This window comes from Balaenoptera borealis (assembly GCF_965194805.1).
Source record: "Balaenoptera borealis genome assembly, chromosome: 5".
Lineage (NCBI taxonomy): Eukaryota > Metazoa > Chordata > Mammalia > Artiodactyla > Balaenopteridae > Balaenoptera > Balaenoptera borealis.
The window spans coordinates 79006804-79029284 of NC_138862.1; the positions used below are offsets into that span (position 1 = coordinate 79006804).

Here is a 22481-nt window from a genome sequence, read left to right on the forward strand (position 1 = left end):
CCACATAGCTAGAAAACATTCTCTCCCTAGCAGAAACTTTAGCTTTGACTGACAGAAAGATTACACCCCTAAGTTTTTCCAAACGTAAATAATAAGGAAACGCAGCCAAGTGCCAGATAGCTGTGAAGGAATTGCCCAAGGTGAGGGGCACCACAGGGTTAGTTGGTCATGACAATGGACAGAGAGAACATTGTTTCTCACCAGTTGTCCAGGGTCAGGCACAGGGAGGGGGAGGCCAGACCGAGCCAGACACCCTCAGCTCTCAAGGAGTTTTTCCTTGAAAGAGAAAAACAAAGGCAGGATGAGAACTCCCCCAGCTGCTTCCTCCAGGAGATCTGCTGCGGCAGAAGTCGCCCCTCACAGATCTGCCAAGAAGGAAGCTTCGAAATTACTACTGACGAGGACACAGGGTCAGAAGTTCCTAGAATTACTTCCTACTTGAATCAAAGAAGCGCAGGAAGAGAAGGGGGTCTGCCATCAGATGTGAGTGACTTTGAACCCTGCCCCACACTCCGATCCCCTGGAGAGCTTGACTACCTCTGGAAGTGAAGGGGGGTCCTGCCTAGCAGCTGACAATCAGCACAAGCCATTTGCTCTTTTTAAGGCCCCACGGTGTTTAGCTTGAGCCTTTCTACGGGAGCAAGTACATTACTGCCCTAGGGCAGGACCACGCACCCTTCTCCACCTCTCTAAGGGATGCCCATTATTTTCGTCTTAATTTCAAAATCATTTCTCTTGTCTTTGATGTTGGTATTCTTCTTCTTACTGTGGGAGGCAGCAAATTTGGATTTGGAAAAGTCCCGAGGTTAAAAGCCGCTCTGCCACCGGCAGCCCTTTTGGTTTCCCTGCTGAGGGTTCTCAGGCCCTTCTGAGGAATAGATAATACTGTTTGTGCACATGGGAAAGGGCTTTGTGCCTTTATGCTCTCCACACGTCAGAGATCATAATCATGCACTGACTAAACCTGTCGGGTGAGTTTTCTTCCTCCTCAACTGCTGTTCCATTTCCCCTGAGGGTCATGCGATGTAGTAAGTGGCCGTCACCTGCCTTCTCCGGCTGCTTTCTCTCTGTCTCTGTCTCCGGTGGAACTGACATGTCTACGGAGCACGAGGTTACTCAGCACCTCCAGTCTGTGAGAGCTGCTTGCGTGGCTGATGTCAGAGCAAATTAGACAGGAAAAGAAAGCAGAGTGATCCCCACCATTAATATAACCCATAACGAAGCACAGCCAAGCTGATCAGAGGACGCTAGATCAACCAACCTTGCCTAGAACATTCTCAAATAAAGGGACTTCATTCGGATGGATGGGAACTTGGAGCCAGATCGTCCTGGGTTCCAGTCTCAGAGCCAGTTCTGGCTGGGTCACTCCAACAGGGACACCTAACTTCTCACATTGTCCTTATCAATAGAATGTGGTTAATAATAATAACTAATGAAAAGAGTTATCAATATTAAATTAAATGAGATAGTAACTGTGGAAGTGTCTGTCACATAATAAGTCCCCAGACTTATGGGTTTCCTTCCTTCCTCACAGGACCAGAGGAAAAAAGTAATAGCAACAATGACAGTAGAAGCTAATGTCTATATAGCATTTGTGATATAGCAGGTGCTGTTCTAGGAGCCTTACTTGTATTGACTCAATCTTCACAACTGTTTCCATCCTCATGTGATAGATGGGTGAACTCAGTGAGATTAAGCACATACTTGAGGCCAAGTAGCTCTCAGGAGCAGAATCAGGGTTTAACGCAGGTAGTCTGACACTCAAGCATTGCGCTTACCCACCATGATCTAGTGCCTCCCATGATCATGGATGGTAACCCACAAGGGCGCTTTCTGCTTTGTTCTGAGATTTGATGCATAGGCTTTTCCCCTTTCATTAATATAAAATGGCTTTCTAGAAAATATATATTTTAATTAGTTTTTTTAATATTGCAAATGTGCTTTCCTGTCATTTATAATGACTCAGCTTCTGACAAGCTTGTTAATTGAATGCTATTTTTCCCCCACCTAAACCTCCTTGGCAAAGTTCACACGCGTCATGCAGTTATTAATGGTTTGAGGAAGAGCATCCTATATGTAAACTGAAGAATTGTTTACTAAAGTTAGAATTAACAGTGATTGATTTGATTTCACTGATTCGGTAACTGGGGAAATGAACAGGTAATTTAGTATTTACAGAAGAAGGTCAGGCATGGTTTCTGGGAGGGGCCACCAGATCCCTTCCAGAAGACTTTGCTCAGCCTTGCCTCCCCCAAAACCACCCCACTGTGGATCAGGAAAGAAAAGCATCGCCTCTACATTTGCTTCTGGCTGATTCACTTTTCTCACTGTGATGGGATCTACTCCGACACCTCCACAGACACCGTTTCCTGTGGAATAAAAGCAAGCCTCAGCTAGGCATCAAGGGTCCTCCACACTTGTCCAATATTCTAGACTGCTTCTCCAAAACTCTCTTCTACCACACTCTAGACTCTGCTTTTCCCCAGTTGCTCAATGATCCCTCCTTCCCCCGGGCCTTTGCACAGGCGGGGCCCTCCCCCTTCCACTCTGCCAAAGTTCTAGTAAATGTTCAAGACGGTTTAAACTGTGCCTTCCCCACATGTATGTCCCAGATACCTCCAGTTCAGAATTATTTTTCTTGCTTGAGTTTCCCACTGCATAAAACTTTGCTAACATTTTAGAATTCATCACTGATCATCTTGAGTTGTGTGTGTGTGTGTGTGTGTGTGTGTGTGTGTGTGTGCTCCTTGCACCAGAGCAAACCTATAACTGGCAGGGTGAAGGTCACATTCATCTCTAATCACCCTCACAGTCCTTCATCAGCACAATCCCTGTGAAAGGAAGCTTTCAATAAATGTCAGTTTACTTGAATTGAGCTTCTCACGCAGCAGAGTGAAACCACTTCGTGCTTTTGCTTGAGTTGAGAGTCCACCCCCAGAGGCTAAACCAGCCAAGGAACTTCTTCCACAGTGACTATGACACAACTTCAGCCATCAATCTCTGAGAGCCAGAAAGAAAACTCTTCTTCAAGCATCTGGAGATTTACTTAACTAAAAGAGTCATTCCACCAGAACGTGTGATTGTGATTTCTCTTATTATCCAGAGTATGAATAAGAATCATTATCATGATAAATTAGTAGCAAGAGTCATTGATTTATACAAAGGAAAATTAATAATGCACCATGAAATTGTATTTATAGAATCTTTTTCAGGCATTCTTTGCACGTACTCTCTAATAATAAGAATTTGGACTTCCCTGGTGGCGCGGTGGTTAAGAATCCACCTGCCAATGCAGGGAACACGGGTTCAAGCCCTGGTCCGAGAAGATCCCACATGCCGCGGAGCAACTAAGCCCGTGCGCCACAACTACTGAGCCTGCACTCTAGAGCCCACAAGCCACAACTACTGAGCCCGCATGCCACAACTACTGAAGCCCATGCGCCTAGAGCCTGTGCTCCGCAACAAGAGAAGCCACCGCAATGAGAAGCCCGCGCACCGCAATGAAGAGTAGGCCCCACTCACCGCAACTAGAGAAAGCCCATGCGTAGCAACAAAGACCCAACACAGCCAAAAATAAATAAATAAATAAAAATAACCACACAAATATTAAAAAAATAAAAAAGAGTTCACTCTGTAGCATTTTACAATTGGTATATCACCCTATGATTTCATCCTCATACCAATCTAGAGAACCTGGACTCATTGACAATTTACAGATAAGCAAATCTAAGTCCAGGCAGACAAAGAGACAAAGAATTATTTAGTGCTAGAGTTGGGCCTCAAACTCAGGACCCCTGACTATATGCTGGATTCTCTTCTCCCAGACATTGTGCTATAGACTGAATGTTTGTGTCTCCCCGCAAAATTCATATGTTGCAATCTAATCCCCGATGTGATGGTATTAGGAGGTGGGGCTTTTGGGAGGTGAATGGGTCATGAGAGTGGAACCCTCATGAATGGGATGAGTGCCCTTATAAAAGGGACCCCAGAGAGACCCCTTGCCTCTTCTTCCAGGGAGATGACAGCCATCTACGAACCAAGAAGCGGCCCTTCACCAGACACTGAATCTGCCAGTGCCTTGTTCTTGGGCTTCCAGCCTCCAGAACTCAGACACAAATGTCTGTTTTTTAAGTCATCCAGTCCGTGGTTTGTTATAGCAGCCTGAACAGACTAGGACACACTGCCAAGGGTGGAACCTCCAAAAGGTACATCAGTCAGGTCAGCGGCTTCCTCTCCAGGCACCAGGGGTCTTGTCCAAGGCCTGGGTGTATGTTTGTGCCACCCTAGCTACACTTGGGCAAGCACACTTTAGGAGTCTCAGTGCTGTGGAATTACTCATCCCCAGGTGTTTCAGTATCTATGGCTCTCTCAGGGCCTTACTTTCAATTTTTGTATCCAAGTCCCCTACATTCAAGAAATAATGTTATATCCTTACTCTCTAAACCCCTCCTTCTCCCTATCACCTTCACCCTGCACCATAAACTGCCTTCTTCTTTCAAATATCTTCTTTCAAAATGAAATTAGCGACATAACTGTACCCAGAGGAGGGGTTGTTCTAAGTGAGCTCAATCCGCATCTATTTCGGTAGAACATTAGTTCGCAAGATAAACTTCCCGGTTATATAGAAGAGAGCTAAGCACACAGAAAGCACTCGGTACATATTATTGCTGAGGAAAGTTAAATAAACAAGAAATAATAATATTAATCAGCATGTTATTTAGATTTGGGGAGGTAATCACCATCAAAACTAGAGCCAGGATGGTTAGACGTCCTTGCCTCTGAGTAAAATGACTCATGGTGGGAGGGGCATAAATCAGGAGCGTATTGCCTTTATTATATTCCTTCCACAGTATTTGACTTCAGGGAGGAGTCAGCCTAATCCCAGCCGAAGTCTTTTTTTGGCCTTTCTACCTGTTAACCACATCTTCCCACCTGAAAATGGAAAACCGCCCACTGGGGAGCCCAAAGTTTGCACCTGTTTTAACCATGTGTGTCTGTATTAACTTTAACAAAAATTCAAACATTCAATATATTTTACAAATCAGTCTGTTTATATGCTTTGCACCTGTGGTTTCTGGGTTGCATAAACAAAGGACCAAAAGCCTCTAGCAAGCATCCTTTCTTCACTCTCCTTCCCGTAGCCTAGAACAATGAGGCCAAATGGAAGAAATAAGCAAACACCAAAAGAGAGACGCACAGCCCTTTCCCACGCTCAACAAGGTTTCTTTCAGAATGGTTTACTAAGCCATCTCCCCATCAATTTTCTCATGATCCTGGGCCCAGTGTCCACTGAAGTCCCAGACCACCCCTTATGTCTCCTGCTGTCCGCACTGAATCTCAGGCCTCCTTAGTCCGGGGCAGCCCTGCCCGTGCAGAGGGCAGAGGGCAGAGGGAAAGTCCCTCCAGGCTGGTCTCATAGAAGGAGCCCAGGACATGTCCATAGGGCTTCTGATTAGCCGGATGCTGAGGCTGAGTGAGGATGACGTGCCATCCTGGAAATGACACCATTTAAACCAAAGCCCCAAATAAATGTTTAAGTCTGAAATTAAACAAGAGTGACAAAGAGGAGTGGGTAGAAGGACGATGTGGGCTCTGGGCCTGCTTCTGCTGCCCAGTGGCTGGGGGTCTCTGAACAAGTCACTCCTCTGGACCACAGGCTGCGACTCCTCACAAGAGGAGGACAAAACCCTGCCTCGCCAGCCTCATAGGCTGGCTGTGATCCTCAGAGGAGATGCAGGGTGTTAAAAAGTTTGGGAAGCTATAAGGCTCTGTATATTTTGAAAGTTTCTGTTACCATGCACTAGGCTGGAGAGAGGAGAAATTGTTTTATTTTTCCCTGGTCTGAAACTTTGAGTCACAAAGCAGCTAACTCAGCAGCTTTGGGGCAGACCTAGGGTAGGAATTCTGGCCTCCTGCCTCTGGTCCTAGTTGCTAAAATCCAGCACATCGCTCTAGAAAAGAATTCATCATATAGATGTCAGCTTTAAAAGCCAACCCAGAGGGCCCGAGGGCTGCTCGCCAGGCCCTCCCCCCAGGACCCCAGAGGACAGTCGCGCTGACTCTCTGAAACCTGTGCTTTCTCCCCAGGCTTAACCTTTCAGAGCCAGGTTCAGAAAAGAGGCATTGAGGGCTTCCTGTTTCTGGGGAAGGTTCATGGCATTTAGCTGAATCCCAGCAACCCTGTGAGGCAGGAGCAATTATCACCCCATTTTCAAGATGAGGACTAGGGTTGAGAAAGATGAAGTGAGTTACTCAAGCCTACCTGGAATTCCAGGCCCAGAACTCTTCAGCCTGAGCTCCTGGGCTTTATGGTGACTGGACATGGGGCCAGGAAACCAGCTGTGAGGTATCAGAACCCAGCTCCAGGCTAGACTGGGCCAGAGGTGGTGGATACCCCACCATCCTCCCTCCCTGCAAAGCACTTACTCTCTAGGGAAGTTCTAGAGGCTTCTGGGAGGAGCTTATTTAACCCAGCAATAAGAGTGCTGCCAGCCTAGGGGAGACGTCCAAAGGGCCTGTCTGTTTCTCTGCTTGAAGGGGCCCTTGCAGGGGATGGTTATACCCGGGACAAATCTCCAGGGTCTCCGTCTGGCAGGGGACCCTCTCTGAGTGACCTGCCCACGTCAATCGCACTCAGGCTGAGTAAGCATGGCCTGGGCGGGTTCCCAGCCAGCCACGGCCTCATCTGAGACCTCTGAGTTCCCGGTATGCACCCGGGAACAATTACAATAGGTTCTAGGAGAGGGTCTCTTGGTCTCTGGTCAATACAGGACTCAGGAGAGAGGGCTGTCATCCTGAAGCTGAAGCAGCCGTTATATTCTCTAAAGATCTCGGGAGGCCACGCAGTCTTTGTCTCAGGGTTTGTTCTATCCAGCTCAGCATTTGATATAGGTTCCAGCTCAGGACTAGGGGATACTGGCCCTTAAGCTAAGAATTGCATTGACTCTCCGGATCTGGAGCCAAGGCTGGGGTCCCAGATAGAATGCACTCTTCCACTGATAGTGGGTGTGATTGTTCCCACAGGCCTAACAGATAGCCCTGCCCCTGCTCTCTCCAGGTAGCTCCACCTCTTACAGTTATGTTTCATGGCAGCCCCTGGGCTCTTCAGCTCCCACCTGGGCCACAGGGAGGTAGGTGGACCTCTGCGGGGTGAGAGGCTCACAGCCTCCTCCCGCCTCTCTGACCATGGCCTGGGACTTCTGGGTCTGGATTTAGGAGAGTCAGTCTGTGGCTGTAGGACCTGGGTTTCGGAGAAGCACTGAGGCCTGAGCCTCTCACCCAGAGCCAGGCACTGTGTGGGGAGGGGCCCCAGGAGGGCTGAGGGTATGAAGGGCCAGCACAGGGTTGCTGTGGGGGAGGATGGCAAGCTACGCTTAGGCTTCATGTCTCCTCAGCCTCTGGGCCTTCAGGAAGGAAGTCGCTTGGCTTCCCTGACCCCTGGCGGTGGGCTGGCAGGGATCTAATTCTGATAGTGGCATTCTGAAAGGGCAGCTGGGCACAGCCAGGGCAGGCAAGGATCCTCGCTGGGCCTCTACACATACGCAGGCCATGAAAGGGATCTGTGGGGCTGGAAATGGGTAGGACCTCGGCAGGGTGAAGGCTGCAAGGTTGGGGCAGTCACAGACTTTCAGGCCTCAGGGTCTGAGTTGTCTTGGAGGGTTCTGGGCACCAAGCTGAACTGGAGGTGATTCAGAGAGAATTCGTGTATCCTCTAGAGCCAGAGAGTGGGAGAGAATTTGGGAATGCGGGGAACCTGATTGGGTTTGGTTGGAGAGCTGCAGGAGCCACTTCCTTCCCTACAGTCTCTGGAAATAAACCCATGGGTCTCTCATTCTGGCTTTCCTGGGTCTAGCAGGAGAGGCCATTGCTGGGCAGAGTCCTGTCAAATTCTTCTGGCGCAAATCCAGGAGCCACAGGTGGAAGCACTAGGTTGTGAGAGTGTGCTTTAGAGCAGCTGTCCTGAACAGATTGGGAGGGCCTGGAAGGTTCAAGTAACCGTCAAGCCCTTCCACTCCACAACCCTTCCCCCAAAGGCTACAGAAAGGCCAGGCTTGTGGGCGCAAGCACCTTGTCAGGAGAACACAAATCTAGGCAAAGGGAGAAGGCTGCCAGGCCACCTACTAATTCAGGAAGGTCCTTCGGGGGTCCTGGGAGACAAGCAGAGCATGGCAGTGTGGCTGGGGACAAGCAGTGAGCAGAGATTCAAGTAGTGATGGGGGTTGGGGGACCTGGAAGCAAGTATGCGTTCCCACACCTGGGTCAGATCTGGGGACAGGCCAGGTCCCGCTAAAATGGGAAACTTGAGAAGTCAAGGATATTAGCTGGAAGGTAGGATTCCGCTCCATGAGTTTATAAAGGCAGGGCCCCAGGTTCCAAATGCAGGCAGAGGAATCACGGCACCAGGGCCAAAGGGGTGAAGTAGCCACGGTGACTTGGTGCTTATTTCCCAGAACTACTGATCCCGGACTTCTTAAATTCTAATTGATTTTTTCCTTAATAAAAATAACATTTATAACACCAAAGAACCTAGGGCCAGGCTGAGCCATTACAGGGTCTACATGGAATCTGGTACAAGTTACTGGAAAGAGGATGGAGAGCTCAACTCCGTCACTAAATCCCTGTTTGGCCTTTAATAAACCCCATCACCCCCTTGGGCCTTCGTGACCTCATGTGTGAAAAGAGGGTGTTGGATCACAGCAGAGGTTTCCAAACTGCTCTCTGTGAAGCCCAGCGATCTGAGGAAGGGTCTCATGGGGTCAGATAAGACGGAAGCTAGAAAAGGAGGCCAAAGCCCCATACCCACAACTGCCTAGAGCACTTGCATTTTTAAGTTTAATACGTTAGATTTCCATATAAGATTTTATGTGGAAGCCGCAACAAGAAAAGGAATGAAAAGGAAAAGAAAGGGGGAAATAAAGACTAGAAAAGAAAAGGAAAAAAAGGAGACAAGACAAATAAGGGTTCTGAGCTGGATGATCTCCAAGCTGTTTCAGTCTTGTCCTTCTCTGACTCACCATGACGCTCTCCTGCTCACATTTTCAAGAACCACTTCTGTTCCTTCCTGCCACCCTCTCAGGGAAGCATCCATACATAAGCCCAGAAAAAGCCACTGGTGAGATCTCATTTCCCAGCTCGGAGGAGTGCTGGCTCACAGAGGAGGAAACTGGGGGGTTTATGTGGGCTGGGAGGGAGGAGATTTGAGGCCCTGAGCTGTAAATCAGGCTCAGAGGTTTGGATTCCCTGCCGCGTGACCTTCAGATGCCCCCTCCACTCCAGAAGCCAGCATGCTGACATCCAGGCCGAGGGAAACATGCCCAGCTCCCAGGCTGCCCCTGGAAGCTGGGCCCACTCTCAGGAGTTGTTTTGATTTTTCAGGGAAAACTAGTCCAAGCCAAACCTTCCCTCCCAAAAACAACACAGGCAGGGATTTTCGATGTGCTTGGGAGATGAAGGCTTTGGGTGGCTCTTTGCCATTGCCCCCGGCCAGTAAGACCAACAGATAACATCCATACCTGAATCAGTACAGATGGCTTCTAATTGCGACTTCTTTCTATTCTAAACACCTCCCACTCCTGCCGAGTCTCGGGACTTCCTATTTCAAATGGGTTTGCTCTCCCATTTGCCAGCCTGACTGCGTGCCTGCACATCCATCAATACCCAGCCCATGAGTCCAGGAATTCCACGGCTGCTTGGAGGTGTGGCAGTCCAGCCTGAACTGGGGACCTCCTTTATGCGCACACATGCCACCCAGCCAGGGCACTCTGCTGCCCTCTCACACAAGAGGAGGGTAGGTGGAAACTACCTGACCGCGTAGGGTGGTGGGATGAAATCTGGACGAGGAGTCAAGAGAAGGATTCCCTGGGGCCATCACAGCTGGACCCTCCCTCCATGTGAGCTCCGGTGGGTCACCTGCCCTTTCCAGGCCTGTCTCCTCCTCTGTGAAATGAGGGAGATCCCTCACTCACTCAACCAGCATTTACCATGTGCCTGCTTTCTGGCGAAGTGGTTCTCCTTGACCAAGGTCACAGCCCAAGGAATGGCATGAAAGCCACATCAGTCAAATTAACTCTGGAGTTCAGTAGGGTATCTGATGTCAAGACAGTTCTGCCTGTGTAAAGGAAATGAATTAGATGTATTCTCATCCTTGGGAAAGCTAACCGTGTAGGGAAGGAGAGTGTGACATCGAGGGATAATCACCTAACAGGGTGGTAAATGCTCTGAGAGGCTGCTCTTACAGTGCGTCCCAGAAGAAGTGACAGCTAAGTTGAATTTTAAAGGCTGAGCACCAAGCAGGGGAAACGAACGAGGTGGAGAGAAGAATATGGGAAGGGGCGAGTTTGGAGAGTTTCAAGTAATTAACCAAGGACGGGATGCCCTGGGGTGAGAAGGGCAGAGGAAGTAAGAGATGGAGCAAATTAGATCTCCAGGGGCCTGTGTCCATCAGGCTATGTGTATTTCAGGTTATGGGTTACTTTTTTTTGTTGCTGTTGTTGTCATTTCCTGAAGGCAGTGGGGAAACACTCAAATGCAGGGGAATAAGATAATCACATTTGTATTCTAGAAGTCTCACTCTGGCCGTCTTGTAGGGCATGGTTTGGAGAGGAAGAGAAATGGAAGACAGGGAGATCACTCTGGAAGCAAGAGCAAGAGGAGATGGTGTCACAACCCATGTCAGGCAGGACGGGAGAGAAGAAGGAAGCGCCATCCAAGAAGAGAGTAAGGGCTGTGACTAGATGAGCATTCTCCACTGCTGACTTTCTAGGACTCGACAGCTAAAGAAGTCTCCCGGCACACATTCCACCTCCCATTTTTATCCATCCCTCCTCCCATCTCCCACACACCGCGAAGTCTGGCCGGACCCTCCCACTCCCAGGCTTGGATAATAGGTGTGGCAGCGGGCCCAGGAGTTCCCGCCATCCCTTCCACCAGCATGTTCTGCTGCCTGAGCAGTTGGCTGCCACCATGAGTGTTAATTGGAGAGACATCTGAGGTGACCAGACTGGTGACGCCGCTGCCATGATAGACGCACTCCATCTGCTCCAGCAAGGCGCGTCTCCTGCACACAGGAGGCCGGCCCCACTCCCTGGGCCTGGGCCTTGTTAGAAGTGAGACTCAAAGAAGTTAGATTCACGGGCTTTGAAACTGAAAACCGCCTCCGAGAACGTTGAACCCAAGCCGCTCGGTTGATGAGGAGGAAACTAAGGCCCCGTGCCACGCAGGCTTACTCTTGGAGCTCAGGGCTAGGACGTCTGCTGACCTGTCCCCTGTCCTTTCTTCGTAGGTGGGGAAGGTGGGAAGCCGGAGACTGAGCGTCTAAAATCATGAGCTGACCTGTATGGGTCCCTCCGCAGATCTGCTCAAACTCTCCACGAACTGGTAAGTGTCGTGACTTGACTTTAGGATGACATTTTCATGGAACCTATCAATTTCTTGGAAAATTTTTATGGAAGTTTATTCTATGATCTAGCTGGACGGGACTTCAGAAATAGTCCAGGCCAATGGTTTTCTCACTGGTATTCATTTATTTGGGTTTTGTTTTTGTTTTGTTTTAGTACTAGAGCCTTTTTCAGGTAATGAAACTGAGGTTCAGAAAGGGTAGCACTTGGGTAAGATGACATAAGTTTAAGTGATGAAGTTACAAGATATGGTTGGAACTAAGCTCTTGGAACCCCAAGCACATAGTTCACGTCCGTTATCTTATTTGGTCTTCGCGACTACTCCCACTGCCGCCCACCCCCAGTTCCACCATGGAAGGGGACAGAGAGGAGAAAGCTCCGTGGTGAATAGTGTCTGTCTTATTTTAAGCTCTAAAATCTTCTAGAACAGTCTCTTTTAATATTGCCTGATCAATGTATGGCATTTTCTAATTAAGTATTCACTTTCACCTATATACTCTCATGTTCACTGTGAAGAACGTCATGTATGCCATTCTACAGAAGGCAGAAAATAGAGAAATGGGGGCGTCCCATCCAGGGACCCCCGTACCCGGGAGTTACCGTGCATCCTGAGGGTACCCCCACCCTCCTCAGTTGCCTTTTGTGGACTGAAGTCCAGGGTGGAGGAGGAGAACCAAGCTGCTGAGCTGAAGAGATGCTGAGCTGCAGCATCACAAATAGCACTGCAACCTCCTCGATCTTGGTTCATCAACAGGGAGACAGAAGTCATCAAAGAGACCAATCTGAGATCTGTAATTAACTAGGAGCCAAAGCATCCCGAGGAACCAGCAGTGATTAGAGGTCTCAGTGAACAGGAGAAGGATGTCTCCTTTCTGAGAGTCAGCCAACACCAGGAAGCCCCAGCTTGGCCTCCTCTGCTGCCCAGATGCTGAGAAGGTAAATACGCTGGACCAGGCCTGCCGAAGGACAAAGGTGAAGCTATGTGGCAGGCCCTGACATCAGCAGGGTCGGCAGTGCAGGTAAGATTGGATGCCAGAGGACCAACAAGGTGCTCCTAGGAGACCCTGGTCATCTGTGGGCCTGAGGCGCATCCTGCATCTGGGTGGGGGACGGAGGACCGTGCCTAGGAGGGGCTCAGGACTCTGTCAACACCCCTCCGCCTGGACGGTTTCAGAATAGGTTAAATCTGGCTATAGTGACCCTGAGAGGGAGAGAAGGGCAATGGAAAAATGCAGCTATAAGCAGGGCCGTGGTTTTTTATGGAAGGGGGCTTCAAATGCATTCTAATTTAGCCTATTTTTGGTCAGGCGGTGATTGAGTCACTTGGCAATGACAGCTGCCTGATTCTTGGAAGCAGCTAACAACCCTCCCATGGCAATAATAGTGATAAAAATAATAAGAATAGCAGTGGTAATTATTGGTATAAATATATATTAAAATAACTACTATTACTTTAAGGACAGTGAACAGATATAAACAGTTTTTAGTCCACAACAGTCTTTACTGTTCATTTTTGCCTTTGCTTTTCACAAAACCCACAGTTGGTAGGCAAGGCAGGAATGGTAACCACACCCATTTTACAGAAGAATAAACTGAGGCCCAGAGACTAGGACTGCGTTCCCTAAATTGCACAGTAAATTAGTGGCAGAGCAGCCAGGATTTGGAGGTGGGAGAAGGGAGGAGGAAAGTTGAAAAATCTGCACCTGCTAAGTCCCAACGAAGAGGGATGCAGATTTCCCTTTGGAAGGGATGCATAATGTTCATCCTCCTGGGTAAGGTGGCCTTGGAAGGATACACTGTTGAATGGGGAGTCGATATCCCCAAAGATCCAGCTGTGTATGTGGAATGTGCCTTAAGAGGAACACCTTAAAAAAGGGAGATTCCCGGGACTTCCCCGGCCATCCAGTGGTTAAGGCTCTGTGCTTCCACCGCAGGGGGTGCAGGTTGCAATCTCTGGTCGAGGAGTTAAGATCCCGCATGCCGCGCTGCGTGGCCAAGAATGAATGAATGAACGAACGAATGAATGAATGAATGAACGAATAAATAAATAAATAAATAAATAAGGAGATTCCGGTCTCTGGGCCTTGAGCACAGAGTGGACAACACTCACGGCTGCCCTGGCCTCACCTACGTGATAGATGCCACAAGACCAATGGAATAGAATGAAAAAGCTGCTTATACACACCTCCGGCATTGCTCTTAAAGATCACGCTTACCCCCTGCCCATCGGCTCCTGCTGCTCTGATGTGAGGAGCTTCTTGATGTCCGAGACTTTTTTTCTTCTTTGTCTTCGGTGCCTATTACATTGCCGTGATCAGTATGTGTTGATTTCATGTGTGCCTAAAGAAATAGATGGATATACCAAGAGGCAACTGACCTGGAGGCTGGGGAGACATGAAATGTAACTCTTGACCGAGATAACCTGCTTTTTGGTGCCAAGAACTTGGTCTCTGTGTGTCTTCCCCTATGAGACCACTAATATTTACTCCCTTGGAAAGTTCAGTGAGAACAAAAACAACATGGAGTCTGAGAGACAAAAGGTTAAAGAGCGGCATGAACCCCAAGGCATCACTGATAGGCTCTGCTTAATAAATGCCACACAGATGCAGTCCCCCTCCACATTAGGCCTGGCATCATTTCTAACCTGATGAAAACCCAGCTACCTGAAATGATGCCCATTTAGCTGTTCCAGCCCACCTGGCTTCACACGTACAACAGTTTCAATCTAGTTCTGGGACTTCACCCAAAAGACCATTTGATTTAAACGCAAATACCCCAAACAGGGCATTTGATTTAAATTCCAAGGCATAATAGGCGTCTACATGTGCAGAGCTCTGTGTTAGGCACCCAGGGGATAAGACCATTAATCTGATTGGTCCTTGCTCTCAGGGAGTCTGCAATATTACGAAGGACAAGATAGTACCAGGCAAATAATAAATAAATGCTAAATAGAGAATATTAGTTTCTTCTTGCAGCTTTAAAAAATTACCACATACTTCATGGCTTCAAATGACACAAATGCCTTATCATATAGTTCTCCAGGTCAGAAATTTGAAAAGGGGCCACTGGGCTGCATTTTTTCTGGATGCTCTAGGGGAGAATCTCCTTCCTTACCTTTTCCAGCTTAGAGAGGCGACCTGCATTTCTTCGCTCCCAGCCCCCTTTCTCCATCTTCAAAGCCAACAGAATGGCAGCTTCTCTTCTCTCCGACCTTCTTCTGCCCTTTTATAAGGACCACTGTGATTACACTGGGTCCACCTGGATAATCTAGGATAATTTTCCCGTTTCAAGATCTTAACTTAATTGCATCTGCAAAGTTCCTTTTGCCATGTGAGGTGACATGGTCACAGGTTCTGGGGATTAGGACATGGGCATTATTGGGGGCCATGATTCTGTCGAGCACATAAAGGAACAGTTAGAAGCTTTGGGGGTACAAAGAAAGCCATGGTAAATTCCAACAAGAGGCTTGAGGGTCAGAAGGGCGTCACAAAGGAGACAACATTTGAACTGGTCTTGAGGGATAGGTAGGATTTTATAGGATGAGAGGACAGAAGAAACGATGACAAATAATCTGGTGAGAGTGGAATATAAGATCTATTTGGGAGGGAAGCACTGGGGGAAGAGGCTAATGGTATTGTTTAGGCCAAACTGAGGAGCACCGCCAATGCCATGTGAAGCCCTTTGTGTCCTCTATGCAGGAAGACCTCAAACATTTTTTAGAAATGTCCTGTCCTTCTGAGAGATCATTTTCGCAACAGCATGGAGGATGTGTAAGAGAGGAAGAATGTACAAGAGAGGGTAAGGCGACCAGTTTGAAGTTGTTGTAATAGCCAAAGCAATAAAAATGACGACCTTGGCAACGGTCTGGAAAGAGGGGAAGATGTAGAGATACTGAAGAAGTCAATTTGTGAGGACTTGGTAATTAATTATATACAGAAGGTTAGGAACATGGAAGAGGTCGAGCTATAAACGCAGTAACTTGAACTGATACCCTTATGTGGATTGTTAATTAGATGAACCATTAGCTAAAATGCGTATGGGAAAAGGAGCAGGTTCAGGGAAGGAAGTGGATGGGTTCAGTTTAGGACATGCTGTTGAATCCAAGGTGCCTGTGGGGCTTCCAGGTGGAGATGCCAGCAGATAGGCGGAGTTTCAGAACTGGACGATAGCTGACAGAGCGAGACCCCTTACATCTGGCTGCCTCCCGTCTGTCCGGTACTAGGGTCATAGCTAACATAAGCTTTTGAAACGAGTTGCTGAGAATTGTCATCACACGGCAGAAATTCCAGTTCTCAACATTGAAGGAAGCATGACGAGAAGACACACTGCCACCTCCAGGCTAGTGATTCTCAGACATGACATTTTCACATGTCACAACGAGGGAGCAATTGTGGATGCGGTTCTCAAAGAATCAGGAACAGAACCCCTGTGTATCCATGACCAAAGCCAGCCTGTGTGGGGCTCAGGTTATGAGCAGAGGCAGAGACGAGTGGGTGAGAAGACAGAGCTCTCTAGGAGTGGGCTTACTCTCCTCCATTTGTATGTGTTCCAGCTCAACCCTCCTTCTACTTTCCTGCCTCTATGACTTATGACCTCCCCTTCCACTTAGATTGCTTTTTCTTCTTCCCATCAAGGCTCAGCTCAAAGGCCGCTTCCTCTGGAAAGCCTTCCATGGTTCACCTCCAAGGACATAATACTCTTTCCTTACCATTGGTTGTATATTTTTTATGATTTCCTGCCTGTAGTATCTATTACAATCATCTGTGTTATAAGTATTATAATTAGTATTATAATCATCCGTGTATTTAAGGCTCTCTTTCTCACCTAACTCAGAATTTCTTGAGAGTGCAGATTTTGCCTGATCTATTTTTGTGAGCATGCCAGCACCTTACGTAATGCCCTATACGCTGTCAGTGCTCCATAAATGCAGGATGAATGGATAAAAATAGTTGTTTGGGCATTTATGTTATTCCCTCCTCTTTCCCACCCTTTGATAAACAGACTTTGAGTGACATCCTTGTGGGCAGGGGTCAGTTCTTAGTAAACTCCCAAAGCCTCTCTTATGGATACCTTTCAAATGACCGGAAATCCATCAAACATTGTTGAACACTGTTGGGTTGATGACTTATGACTTTAGCAAAGAGACATAGAATAATGAGGCCTGGGATATACTTATGTTGAAGCAATATGCCATGAGGCATATTTGGGGCAGGAACTCTGCCTGTCTGATTCTTATCAGTAGCCCCATACTTTGTGTTTGTCATATTCTAGGCACCCAATATTTGTTGAGTACTTGACTACCTATAAAATAGAAAAAGGTTGGGGAGTAAGAAGAAATGATTTCTAGGAAAATTCTGTGTCTCCTAACTGTACAACTGTACATGTCAATCTGTATACCTCTGATGCCCTTGGAAATTCTGAAATGAAATATAAATTTACGTCTCCATCATTATTGCAATGACATGTTCTTTGATATATAGTTGGTGGCCTAATTCTTCTTCAAGCCTCTTGAAAATTCTACCAATAACATCTTTTGTTTCTGTTAAGGACTATAATTTAAAATTCATTTTCTCACTTGATCCTACAAGCACCTATGGGGAAAAGTATTATTATCCTATTTTACAAGTGAGAAAACTCAAAGCTCAGTGGGGTAAAGTGATTAGCCCAGGGTCACACAGCTTGGCTGTGGCCGAGGCGCCAGGTATCTTGATCCCAAGTTCTATGCTTTCCCCCTAGATCTCACTGCATCTTAGCCACCAGTAAGGTAAAGCTCTATACTGTATGAAAAACAGTATATGCAAGACAAATTCTCCAGTCTGCAGTTGCTACCTCTCCCATGCTGGCATAAGCAGGCGGGTTCACTGGGCCAGTGAATTCTTCTCTCTATCAATGCAAAGTCAGTCCAGCTGTGTCAATACTCTGGCCTGTGAGGCCCAGGGACTCTGGTCACAGAGGTAGAGAACTTTACAGTGAAAAATAGAAGAGTACCTAGATATCACCTACTTTTACCTGAGGCACGAAGAGGAAGTGACTTCCGAGTTCTCCTGAGTCCAGATCTTTAAGTCATTGTACCGTAACTACTCAGTGTCTCATGAAGACACATGGGGCAATCAAAACTGGATTCTCTGCTTTAGGAGAAAAGTGAGCCTGGCCTGCATTTGCCCTGACCTGGTGGGGAAAGCCTGAATTAATGAGGCAACAAGGACTAAGAGCCCCTTCTCTCTGGGAGTAAAGGAGAGTGCAACGCTAGGTCCTTCAGAGCAAATCCCACAGCAAAGATGCTCTCAGGAGCCTGGGGGAATTGAAGCCTCATTCCTTGAGTGTGACAACCTGAGAGTCTCTGCTCCAAGCCACAAGCTGCCTCTGCCTATGCAGGTGGGCTAGAACAGGCCAGGCCCATAGGTAAACCTGAGTGGTGCCCCAGGAGAGGTCTTACCTCAAGACCCCCAGATCTAGATGGCCTCTAGGGGACACAAGGTATGGGACTTGATTTTTCCCTAAACTTGATAAAAAGTCAAGCTCAGGTCCTCCATTTTCTCCACTGTAGAGTGTGGCAGAACAGCCAGGGGAATTAAGTGACTTCATCATTGACAGACACTAGCCCGTTGGAACATTACTGTTTTACCTTTACTTCTAAAAAAGCCGACCACTTAATCCATAAACAAGGCAAGAGAAAGGTGTTTTCTGACTTTTGGCATTAGACAGGATTTTCTCCGTTAGTGCTTAAAGCACTCTACACACCGTTGCCATGTTGTAATTTATTAAATGTTTTCATATTCATTATATCACTTCACCCTGCTAGTAACTCTGTGAGTGAGACAAGCCAGGTCCTCATTCATTCACCGGGTAGTTACTAGGTAATGAAAAGGCTTTGCTCTGTGCCAGCAGCTGTGCTAGATGTTGGGATCACATGTGCAAAAGGTGACAGAAGGGGAAACTGAGGCTCAGGAAGACGATGTGATTTTTCCTAGGAGTACAGAGGTACTCTGCAGGGGAACTGGAGCCCAGAGCCAGTTCTGCCATGTGGCCTTTTCCTTGTCTACACTCACCTCACCGCCCATTTCTGCACACAGAAATTCAAAAGGATGATCATCTCTCCCTCTTCCTTTCTTCTCCTAATTTACATATTGCTAAATGATGAAATTATACAGTACATAATTCCACAGCAACTCTGCTGCTTAAAAAAAATTGGGAATGGAGTAATTAGGCAGAAAGTATTCTCAATTAGGCAGTGGATTCTGTTTCTAAAGCAGTAAATGGGGAAGAGATATTTTTTAACTGTCTCTTGCATACATTGCCACAGAATGATTCCTGCCTTGGAGAGCAGCAGCGCGGCTCTGAAATGGAACCCTCTGGTCTGGCCTCCAAGCAGTATTTTGCATCTGAGTTTCCTGCCTAGTTCCAGACTCTCAGATTTCAAAGGTAACCTCACACTTTAGAATCTTTGGAATAAAGTGGCAGTCAAGACCACCACTTAATTCTAGGTGTCTTCTCTAGATTTCTTTGTTTATTTTGAGGTTGGAAATGTGAAAAGTCCAGAGGTCTTGCCAGAACCCTTTGTGCTGGGAAGCAGCAGAAAATGATGGAAAGTATCTGGGTTTTCCGGAGCTGGCCTTGAATTCCTGAGCTGCCACCTCCAAGTTGGGTGGCCTTGCAGAATTCTACCTCTCTGAACTTTAGCTCTCTGGGCTAATGAACACTGAGTAATTCCAACCCCGAAATAATAGTGAGGATGATGGGAGGTAATAGGAGTAAGTGTGAGGACATGATTTTAATTCCCAAACAGTCCTTTCCTGGTCTTATCCGCACCTGAACATCTATAATCCCCTGTAACTTTCTCTCAAACTATTTCTGAGCAGCCTGAGGGGGTGACTCACACATGCTCTCATACACAACATCATTTGGAATATGTCATTTTACCCCTTCTAGTTCCTTCTGTTGACTCTAGCAATGAACTGAGGCAGAATCTCCACGCTGCCATCCCAAATTCAAGTTAGTGTAACTGTCAAAGGTGCAGACACCACTCATAGTGGTAGCCTCAAAGCATTAGAGCTACCTTGTGCTGCCTCCTTCTATGTTTCGTAGGCTGATGTTCCATGGGCCCCCTACTGGAGCTGCCTGGTGCTTCTAATCCTTACAGACTTTCATGAAACCTTGCTTCACATTTATGAGCATCCATTCTCCTGAGTTCTGGCATGAGTTGAGGCAAATGGGTACAATATTCTGAGAATGACCCCTCTCCTTTCCCAAGGTTCACGTTCCATGGACCTATGTCCTCATCCCTCTCCCATCCCTTAGAAGCCTTCCTTCCCAGCAGGTTTCTTGGTCACCACTGCAAATAGTCACCTGCTGACCTATCCCACAGACCTTCCAGTCCTCTGCAGACAGATCTGTATCCTAGGCTAGGATGAAGTCAGCCTAGCTGCAGGTCAACATTTCCAAATCACAGATGTCCACACTACATACATACACATGTATATATACATATACATAAATATACAATATACATATATATATACATAAATCCACAGATAATTAATTGTTACATTGTGCTATACTGGCAACTGGAGGATACAACTTAGCTGAATACAAGTAACTATGGGGTAGATCTTTAGGCTGTCAGGCTAAAGTTGCTTTCTCTCAGATCTTGAAAAGTGCAGGAAGCACAGGCTGTTCCAGGGACACGGAATGGGCATCAGCTGTACTGCACTCTTTCAAGTATGAGTGCCACCCACGTGAAATCCATTTCCATAATTCAAATACTCAAGCCAAAGGCTGCTGGGGTATCCTGAGCCTCAGCTGGACTGGGACCTCTCAGAGGCGGGTCCTGTCATTTGCAGAAGCACTCAGATGTCCCTCACCGGACCAATGGCCATCAGCCCAGCAATGCCTGGCAAGGTCTCCAGCATCCTGCTTGGAGGTTTTTCTCTCAGAAGGTGACGCAGAAACTCCTTAAATGAAGCGAACCGAAGACAATAGATCACTTCCTATGTCCATTTCACAGAGGAAGACAGTATTTCAAGGAAGCGGATGTTTTACGTCTACACAGATTTCCACTTAGCCTCTGACCTCTTCTCCTGCTGCTGTAAATCTGATGACTGCCCAGCTGTCAGCTTCCCAGATGGCATTTCTCTGCCATGCCCCTTTAGGAGAAGAAAAAGTTGCACCAGAGGAGAGAGAGACTGTCTCAGGCAAGGTCTCTGTGAACAAAGCGCATGGTTGTAGCATGACATCAATGAGAAGCTGAAGGGGGGTGAGGAAGAAAGGGGGTGTGCGTGTGCAGGCACATGTGCGGATGCGTGTGCCCCTTGAAGCCCTGTCCTTCTAATGATCTTTTCCTCGTGGTACCTCAACTGGGGTTGCAATTGTTGCTTAGGAATCAGTTCTGAGGTTGCAGTTATGGCAATAATTTTGTTTAAAAACACTTTATGATCTCAGAATTGGATTTCAATCTTATCCCTAGTCACCAACAGACTAAGTGACCTTGAACAATTCATTTAACCCCTCGAGTCTCATTTTTTTGCATAGCTGAGAAAAATGTATTTATCCCACAGCATACATGGAGCACCCACTCTGTACCAGGCTCTCTGCTAGTTGTGGTGTTTTGCGGGGGGAGGGGAAGAAAGGAAATAAGCAACACTCTCCATCAAGTTCTAACGGGACTGCTTGATTCTTAACACTCTCCTTTCTCGGCTTGCGTGGCACCATTTGCTTTCTCTGTGATCAGAACCCGTCTGGCCCCCACTCCCGATCTCATCTTTCATGTACGCATCTATAGACTCTCTCTCCCTTACGCTACCTTCCATATTCTCGCTCTCCTGAACTATGAAGTACGTGTGCTATTTAAATTGCCCAACATTTTTCTATATACACACTCCCAAAGAACCATTTCTTTCACCTTCTTAGCATTAGCACAGTAATAATTTTTTCTTCTTCATCTTTATTCTTTAATTAATGGCTGTCTCACTCATTTGATTGAAACTTTTCATGTAGACAAGACTCACATTTGCTCTTCTTCACCACTCTATCTGCAGAGCCTAGCACGTTCCCTGATACCAAGCGGGCACTGAATATCTGTTAAATGAATGAAGTAATAAACATTTTGTTTCTACCCTGCTCTTCCATAGATTCTCCTTCGGGTTTATTTAGCCCAACTGCCTCATTTTACAGATGAGAAAACTGAATTCCTGGGAGAAAGAAACTTGCTCAACACAAACTTGCTCACACTGTGCCTTAAAGGCTGAGACAGAGCTACACACCAGGTTTTCTGACTCCAGGGAAAGAAGATAGAATACCTATCACGCTGTTCTTCCTTTCCTTTTGGAGTGTAATTGGAATGCCTCAGGGCTTACCAGTCTGTGACTCCCTAAAAAACAAAGAGGTAGGGGGAGACATTTTTTACTGAAAGTATGATAATACAAACTCCTAGTTGCCAGAAAGCAGCTTCCGTTAAGGTAACTCCCATCTGTAGTCAGGAGTGCCCAAAAAGGAGAGTCACAGGGACCCACAAAGCAGAGTGTCAGCAACAACCATCATTCATCCGCCCTACTCTTTGCCTCTCCGCCCACTTGTCCACAACCGATTCCTACAGAATGAATTCTAGAAAGCTCCCGGCTTCCACCCACCATTGCAAGAACATCAATTTTGGTGTCAAGCCTTCTGTCTCCAATGTTTTTAGTCTGCAGGATGCAAGACCGTCACTTGTTTCCTGCAGAAGGAAGGAAAGCAACTCCTCCCTCCCCCATGCCTTATGTACTGTTCTCTGTGCTGAGCCTCACAAAGGCTTGTGTCAATCCTCCAGATCCTATCAGTCTCACACTCTTCTCTCTACAGGAGCCACAAATCAGCCTGAGGACCAGTGAGGGACAGCAGGGACCACTGATACCCTGGATCGTCTTCCCCAGCACAAGCCCCCAACCAAGTCTCTCAAGAGACCTTGATGAGGACTGAGACTGGGGAACGTGACGTGGTGTCTGTCTACACTGCCTTAGTCCGAGCTTGGCAGTCAGTAACGTAACTTGTCATCAGTACCTGGGCCGAGACCGCACAGAAACTCAGACGTTTAGACAGCAAAGCTGATGACCT

The 22481-nt window shown here is 47.2% G+C and overlaps 1 protein-coding gene across 1 annotated transcript in view; it reads right to left on the reverse strand.

Moving 5' to 3' along the window:
• The window catches only part of TPRG1 (tumor protein p63 regulated 1), a 376146-nt gene extending 354994 nt beyond the window's left edge, over nt 1-21152 (reverse strand). Inside the window, exon 1 of the mRNA XM_082393410.1 lies at nt 9015-21152. Coding sequence (XP_082249536.1) covers nt 9015-9124 — 110 coding nt within the window. The 5' untranslated portion in view covers nt 9125-21152. The remainder of the gene's footprint in view (nt 1-9014) is intronic.
• Nucleotides 21153-22481: the final 1329 nt, after the last annotated feature.